The 8,823-nt window shown below is 29.0% G+C and overlaps 1 protein-coding gene across 1 annotated transcript; it reads right to left on the reverse strand.

Moving 5' to 3' along the window:
• Positions 1-2,428: 2,428 nt before the first annotated feature.
• On the reverse strand, positions 2,429-5,724 carry LOC100500144 (F-box/FBD/LRR repeat-containing protein). The gene is made up of 4 exons (NM_001250531.2): positions 5,542-5,724; positions 4,157-5,129; positions 2,919-3,062; positions 2,429-2,800 (listed from the first exon to the last, which is right to left on the reverse strand). The coding sequence occupies exons 2-4, from the start codon at positions 5,114-5,116 to the stop codon at positions 2,510-2,512; spliced, it is 1,395 nt and encodes a 464-aa protein (NP_001237460.2). The 5' UTR covers positions 5,117-5,129; positions 5,542-5,724; the 3' UTR covers positions 2,429-2,509.
• Positions 5,725-8,823: the final 3,099 nt, after the last annotated feature.

Here is an 8,823-nt window from a genome sequence, read left to right on the forward strand (position 1 = left end):
TGGTTAAAGTCGTTATGCAGGGGTGAATGTTAGTTAGTGCATGGATCCAGAAAATTTATTAAGTAGGGATAAGAAAATAATTCATAATATTTTCATAAAAAAATATTTAATGTTTTTATAAAATACATAATCTTAAGAATTATTATTTTTTTCAAAATGTTCAAGTTTCTATAAATTTATCTTCTAGACATATTAATTTACTCTGTCTTTTATCTTTTATAATTTTTTACCTTCATTTTAAAAAATAACTATTTTGTGAGAGCAATGCCTATTCTTTTAGGGGGGTAATTTTTTTTATTAAAAATCTTTAAGTAAAACAAAAAAATATATTTGTGAAGGCAATTGCCCACATAGTGTTGAGTGAATCCGCCACTTAATTAAAAAAAATTGATTTCTTTTTCCAATATTATACTTTCCCATGAAAAAAAATCAACATACATAAAGAACATTTGTTTGATAAGAAGACTTTATTTAACGTTAGTTAGTATTAGCTCTTTTTATAATTACTATTTTTTATAAGTATAAGTTATTTTTAAAAACTTTTTTTATTTAATTTAATTATAATTTAATCTTTAATCTTTAATTATTTATTTATTAGTCTTTATATAAGTCACATATCTTCTCTAACATTAATTCTAACAAACACAGAATACATGGGAATTGAAAGGACAATACTAAAGTCATATATGTACGAGGGGTAGGCAAGATTATGAAATTCATAAAGATATATCTTCACCAAGTTCCTCTAGACACAAGAGTAAATTCCTTCTTCTAAATAATGTCTTAAACAAGCCATTGACTTTCTTTAGGCTTTTTTTTCACCACCATCTCTTGCAAGATATTAAAAACATGTGTTTCCTCCTTTAATTTGTATGTGAACCACTCTTTTCCAAGTCAAGTTTAAGGATCTAATTTCTAGATGTGTTTCTTTCTTTCTATGATTGTTTTACTTTATATCCTTGTAAAATTTAATAGGTCTATGCTAAAGTTTATCTATGTTTGAAGGCCTAGTAAAGTGCAAGTAAGGAAAGACTAGTCACTGATATTCCACTCGGGGAAAGGCTGGAATCAAGAAACAAAATAACCCCAAAGGAAGTGTAACACCATAATTCTTCTTGTTGAGAAGCGAAATAAAATACTTTTTGTTGAGAAGGATTGTAACACCATAATTTTTTTAATTTGTGATTAAGTGATTGGCAATAATTAAAAATTTTAATTAAATTTTCACATAATTAAAAAATAAAATAAAATTTCATTTATGTGAAAATTTAATTAAGTAATATGCTATTTTGAGAAAGATAAGCGAAATTTTGAGAACAAAATTCTTCTTGTTGAGAAGGATTGTAACACCATAATTTTTTTTAATTTGTGATTAAGTGATTGGCAATAATTAAAAATTTTAATTAAATTTTCACATAATTAAAAAATAAAATAAAATTTCATTCATGTGAAAATTTAATTAAGTAATATGCTATTTTTTGCATGAGTTTAAATAGAGATTATTGCTGGAAGCAAGACTGTGTTGCAAACTAGAATTATAAGACTTTGTAAGCAAATGGTTAAATTGCCTGAGAAATTAATTATAATTAATAGAAACCAATTATAATTTTTTTACTGGAAAATCAATTATAGTTAGGCCTGAGAGAAATTCTGAAAATTCTCAAGGCATTGATTAAAATAATTTTTATTTTAATACGAAATCCACCGCTTAACAAACAAAACTTCCCTAAAGCGGATAAGATTTTATCTGTCACTACGAGAATAATTTTTTAGCTATGCTAATCACAATTTAATTACTCATTTTCTACTTAAATTCATATTTATTTGAATTAAACCCTACCTGACCAAATATGGCAACAAAATTTCAAAATATCCTATCCATAATTGGGTGCTTTTTAGGCTTAGATCACAAGTTACTACAAGTCATGGAGAAAGCCTTGAGGTGACGCTTGATCATTTTCTGTCTTTATTTTTAATAAAAATAAAAAATAGATATAAATATGTTTATTTAAAATTTAGAGAATGTTTTGAATGAAAATATTTTCAGTTTAAAGCTCAATTTTTATAAATTAATTTTTAAAATATTTAATTATTTGTGTGATAAATCTTATAAAAAAATTTAATTAAATAAAATTTAAATTTAAATTTTTATTATTCATGGTTAAAATTAATTATTTTTATTCTCACTCAAGAGAATTATTTTTACATCATATATCATCTATATGTATAAAACTTTTACATTTGTATATAAAAAACACATTATTATTATTATTTTAAATTAAATGCACAATATATTTTATCAAATTCATCATGAAAAATGATTAAATCAAACACATTTTTAACGTTTTTATTTTTGAAAAATAGAAAATAATCCCATTTTCTAAATCTTAAAAATGTGAAATGAAAAAAATGAAAAGTAAAACAAACATATCTTGAAATCAGGGTCACCTTTATTTGTGAATCTATGACACCACACCTTTTACCTATGGTTATTAACGACACCTCCTCTTCAGCAACTGTTAACATTAGATAATTGTATCATGACAAAGTCGGAACACTTTGGAAAAGAGAGTATTTGCTCCTTGACCTTTTCCATGTCAGTATCTGAATACCGCAGCCAAAAAGCAGTATATATAGTCATTTTCTCCAAGACTTTTGCATTTGCCATCACAAATTTCAGCAAAAGAAGCTCATGCTCATGCACATTAAATTCTTTGAACTGAAAAACTCTGAGGCTAGACTGAAAGCACTGAGGCACTGATGCAGAAGTCAAAACATCTTTATTTAATTCAGATACCCCCTGAAACATTTTTTAGAGTGTGTAAAATCAGTCATCCACCACGTAGTATATGCCAAAAAGACACAATTAACAAGCACTTAGAATTTCTGTGAACCAAAATCAAGAGTTCAAAACTTACATTTTTTAAAACAAGAGTATTAAGAAATGGGGAATTGTGAAGAATGTTTAACAGAGCTTCTCCAGTAACCTCATTTAATTGTAGGGATGCCAACCTTCCAAATGCAGGTAGATGGCTGAAAATATCACTGACATGCATTAAAACCTGCCGACAAAGAAAAACTTGATCAAATTTTTCGTAATTTATTGCGTGCAAGACAAGCTGGTTAGATTATTGAAGTGTATAATTAAAACTAGATAAGACATTTCAACAAAAAATATATAAAAAGAAAAATTAATTATCTATCTCATAAAACGTTAAACGGTAGCCATAAGAGAAATGTTGTCTTTTCATTGTCTTTTTTATTTTTTTTAATATTTTATAAAAATATGAAATAAAAATTATATATTTATTATTTAAAATAAAAATGTGATACTTTTTATTTAATATGTAAGAAGATCAATAAAATTAGAGAAAAATATTAAAATATTTTTTATTTTTTACAAAGAATATTCAAAGTATTCTTATATCAATCAATTTTGCAAAGAAAAAGCATACATAAGTTAATTAGTTGTCCTAAAAAGATGGAGAGTTAGTTAACAAACGTGCGCAAAGCTTCACCACTTATTTATACTTACCACTGGCTAACTCCCAAATTTTTTATTATTATTTTATACTGTACAGAATAGTTTGTATTGTAATATTTTAAGAGGAAATCCTGTTTGGTGATCTAAAGTTATATCAATTACTATTTCAAACGTTTTGGTTATCAGTCACTCAAAAAAGAAAATTGTCGTCACTTCAGTTCTCTAAAAATTTTGTCACTATATTAATCTTTCAATTAATTAATTTTTTTTTCAAATTAATTTTTAAAATATTTTTTCGCCACTTTAATCCTCTTGAAAGATTAATTTGGTGAAATAAAAGCTCTTTTTTCTATGACTCTATCACTAAATTAGTAAAAAAAGAGGAGTGCTATTTAGTACGAAAAAGCACTGCACAAAACGCATGAACCATGTAAATATAATCCTTATAACTTAAGTGGCCAAATTGATGATTTTTCTTTTAAGAAAAAAGGGAAAAGCTAACAATCTAAATATTTTTCTCTAAAGCATTGCAGGTGCCTCTTTCTGTAGTTGAAATGCATTTCCAGACAATGCTTATCACTAAACATGTTATTTATGCAATCACAGGCAAATAACTATTCCACACATCTCTATGCAAATTTCCAATTCACATATAATGAAATCAAAGCATACCTTGTAAAACAATAGTTTCAATCGCTCCACTTCACGGATTTGTGCAAGAAGATTATGCACTTTAAACCCAAGATTTTCCATTCTTTCTTTGTTGTCCTCATCAATAACAACCACAACAGACGCACTACGAATTGATGCTGAATTCAACAGAATGATATGTTGCTCAAGATCACCCTCATAAGAGAAATCTGTTAGATTAGGAGCAAAAATCTTGATGGCAGATTTATGTGATTCATTTGATAGGGAGTTCCATATTGCTATGGAAAACCTTTCAAGTTGAGGTGCTTTGATACTAATGTTCTGCTTAGTTAACCACTCACATCCTCTAGCTTCAAGCACTTTGAGAACTGGGAAGTTAAGAATTAGATCTTCTGAATAATTGGAGGATTCACTCACTAACCTGATCCCAGAAATGCTAAGGTTTTGAAGATTTGGGAGAAAAGAAAAGATGGGAACACTAATAGTACATTTCATTTGAAGCACTAATTGTACCAGAGAGTTGCAACTAAAGAGTGAATGGGAAGGAAAGTGGACATTATCAGCATACTGAATATGAAGATTATGGACACCCCTTTTAAAGATAAAGGAGATCCATGCACTTATCAAGGTTGAATCATACTGATAACGTGTTAAACAAAGAGAGAAATTGTGGATACTTGAATTGGCAAGGTGAAGAAACACCATGTTCACAAAACACACAAACTGTTCTTTTTGCATCTTTTTCCCAAAACAAAGCAAAGTATCATTAAATTGTAGGCCAGTTATGGATTTCCAAGCATCAACCCACCTTTTTGATAACACACTAGTGTGGACTGATTCCATTGTTGGAAGGAAAGACAGAATGTGACCAAGAATGCTTTCATGCAACTTGCTAATTATGTCTTCCCCATCAACAACAGTTTCCTCAGTGGGAAACCTTTTTGCTGTTGCATTGTTCTGAGTTGCAATAATTGAATTCATGACTTTGAATCACCTGGTGCACAATGCCAGAATGTGTCAAGCTTCACAAATTGTCTAAATATCAATAATTGAAAAGGAAATAACACAGATTTATGTTCAATTTTTATCATAACCTCAAGTATTCACAGTTTAGTAATACAAAATAATGTGAATTAACATGTAGTTTAATTAATATCAGTAGAGAGACAGGTAAAATGGTGTGTAAGAAACAGAATGGCGACTGAGGTGAGATTTAACTGGGAAATTATGCTTATTGGAAAAGAAAGTGAGAAAATGTAACTTTCACTTCATATCGTTGGAATTTCCAGGAGCTTACTGCAAACTTTTTAACAATTGAAAAGAAAAAAAAAAAAAAAAGCCTATGAATTAATATGAAGAAGAGTAGAACATGCAATTTGAAGCAGATGAGAAGAATTAAAGCTCACCTTGATGAAGAAATGTTTGAGCATTCCAGAAAGTCTGGATTGAGAAAAAAAGTAAAATGGAATCTATTACATTAAGGTAGAACTAAGTGCTACGGCACTTTATATGTACTTCTCGGTTTCCGGGTGACCACTTCTAACGGATAAAAAAGAGAAGAATATAGATATAAAAATATTTATATATTATTATTCATTACAATTAAGTCTAAAAAAAAGTCTCTTTGTTAATGTAAGGACTGTTGCACTTGTTTAAAACACGCCCATCGGGCTCCTGAGTCTGAACTCAAATTTAATTTTCATTAAATTTCTAAATCAACGTTTCGATCTTCACGTCATTTTCACTTATACACCCACTTCAAGAAAATGCAAACACAATAACTCCACGTAATAGTAAATTGACATTGTACGTACTGACGGACGCAATTAAGCCTTTTAAAGCTTGTTTGGATAGAATTTTATGACATGAAAAAGGCTGCTTCCTAGCTTTCACGTTAATTTTAATTGGACATGAAAAAGGTAGAACAGCGTGTGTATTAGAAGTTCAAGCAAACACGCTCTTCAACTTATTATATTTTTTTTTCTTTCTTAAACCATCTTTTATCCTTATCAAATAAAGTTTTTAATTTTAGTTTTTTTAAAGTTGCACTAACTCTATTAAGTTCTGTTTGATTTAGATAAAACTAGAAGAGAAAAGCTTAAATTAAAAAATAATGTGTAATTGATTTCACCTGAGAGAATTGATTCTAGATTCAAAATTAATTTTAAATTAAAATAATTTTAAGCAATTTTTGTGTTGGATAAAAAAATCTATATTTAGTTTTACTTTTTACTTAATTTTAATTTTCATCAAAAATAATTTTTTACAAAATCAAATTCATTTAAAATCAATATTGATAACATTTATCCAAACAAAACATATAGTGTAAAGGGTGTGGATCTCACATGGGATCCCCAAAAATTTTCTCCTTTCTCCTTAAACCAAACAGAACCTTAATTTTACAAAAATATTAGTAATATAATGGATTAAATATATATGTTTTTTGTATATGTAAAAATATATTTTACATATATAAAAAAACATATTTATTTCCTTTTTTGCTTTTGATACATATAATATTTTTTTTTTATTTTCGTCCTACCATCAGTAGTGAATATTGTATGTCAATGGATGATGCGATGAACAAAGTGTTTCATCATTATTATCATCGATTTTTAACAAATTTCATTTATTTATTTATTATTATCACTTAAATTGGTTACAATAAAGCTAATTTCTTGATCCTAATTTGTTCTCGATCCCATTGCTAAGACGGAGAATGAAAAAAAATGTTAAAAGAAAAGGTCACAACTAATGTTCTTATAACATTAATTAAGAAATTAAAAATAATAATAATAATAATAAACTGTAAATAAATCATAAATAACACCATTTGATGCATTTTCATAAAAAGTTTCCTTCTAATTTTTCTACTAATACATTAAGAACACTATTTGCAGAATAAAAAATACTCCTATTTATGTAATTTTATTTAACCTAATAAATGATTAGGAGCAATATGGAAGACAGAGAGCCACGTCTACGTACTAGAGACGACAATTTAAATTTGGTTCCTCGGGGGTTGTTAGCACGTTTAGTTGAAAGGGAATTTCGGCATTTGCGGTTAACCATTTATCTGAAAGTCACGCTATCTGACAGTCACGGACGGACTCACTGTCACGCCATTTATGTTGCAAGTTGCAACCTAACTTTTACAAAGCACCACCCATTTGTCTAACGTGGGCCATTAGTGTACCACTTAATAGGTAGACTGTTAAGAATCATAAATATTGATATTAGATTAAGCTGATGATGTTAATAGATATGTTTTGTATCTACCAAACAAGATTATTCTTCTCCTGTGTGATCCTGTCACTGACCATTTTGTCGTTGTCGGAGACGATTTTCGACCATGGTGCACCCTTCACCCCATCGTCCCAAAAAATCTCTATTGCCGGAAAAAATTTGGTTCCCAGTGGGTGCTTCCGATCTAACTCCAAACACAATTCCGGATGGCTTGACCGGAGAAACCATAATGTCGTATACTCAGTTCTCTCCTTTCCTTTCAATCTCTTGTCCAATAATTTCTCTGGAAGAGAGAGTATCTAAGTTGAACCAATTTTTTGTAAGGCAAAATTGTAAAATTGGTCTCCTACTTTATCTTTAATTACGGATTTAGTTCCCTTATAATTTAATTCACAAATTTGATCCTCCAGTTTTATAAATCCTTGTAAAATTGATCCTGAAAGCCCAATTTGGACGTTGACCGTTAACCTCACACCTTGACTGCCACATGTCAACGTTTGAATTTTTTTAGGTAAAATTGTATTTTTGGTCCCTCAGTTTTACTCCAATTTCGATTTTGATTCCCCTATAGTTTAATTCACACATTTGGTCCCCCAATTTTATAAATCCCTTTATAAATTGTTCCTGCAAAATTGATCTTTTGAATGGTTTAGCCAGTGGTGTTAGAGACATGGTAGATCTTGGTAAATCTCACACTTTTTTTTATCGCAAGTTTTTCACTCACTTGGAACGCAGAGAAGAATCACTCCTTGTCTCTCTCCCACTCCCGGGTTGTTCAACTTGGAAAAGTAGCGCATGAATCCTAAACTGGGTTTGAATTTTTCATATCTCTTTTTTTGCTCCCCTGTGCGATATTATGTGTATACGACTGCTTAAGTGGCCTATGTATGACAATGATATTTTTGTTTGAAATTTGAAATACAACTTCTCCAATAATGAAATTTGGCTGAATTTATAAAGAGATTTATAAAACTGGGGGACCAAATGTGTGAATTAAATTATAAGGGGATCAAAATCAAAATTGGAATAAAACTGAGGGACCAAAAATACAATTTTACCTACAAAAAATGAAGTCTTTACGAGGAACCACTCAGACGTTGACATGTGGCATTGACACGTGGCAGTCAACGTTTGAGGCTAACGGTCAACAACCAAATCGGGCTTTCAGGACCAATTTTACAGGGATTTATAAAACTAGAGGACTAAATTTGTGAATTAAATTATAGGGGGACCAAATCCAAAATTGAAGATAAACTGGGAAACCAAAAGTGCAATTTTGCCTTTTTTAAATTGACAAACTCAAAATCTATGAATCCGAATCTTATTTCAAAAGAATTTTTTTTATTAAAAAAGATTTAATTGAAAAACATTATAAATTATTTATAACTAACATAATTCATTTCAAAGGTTCAAGATCTTGATATCTAACTTAAATTGTTTTG

Source organism: Glycine max, chromosome 15, assembly GCF_000004515.6.
Source record: "Glycine max cultivar Williams 82 chromosome 15, Glycine_max_v4.0, whole genome shotgun sequence".
NCBI lineage: Eukaryota > Viridiplantae > Streptophyta > Magnoliopsida > Fabales > Fabaceae > Glycine > Glycine max.

Excerpts from the sequence above, each read along its gene's own strand:
- LOC100500144 (NM_001250531.2), bottom strand. The coding sequence starts at position 5,116 with ATGAATTCAATTATTGCAACTCAGAACAATGCAACAGCAAAAAGGTTT. Across the intron at positions 3,063-4,156 it reads TGAAACTATTGTTTTACAAG|GTTTTAATGCATGTCAGTGA; the intron begins GTATGCTTTGAT and ends CTTTGTCGGCAG. Across the intron at positions 2,801-2,918 it reads ATACTCTTGTTTTAAAAAAT|GGGGTATCTGAATTAAATAA; the intron begins GTAAGTTTTGAA and ends AAAATGTTTCAG.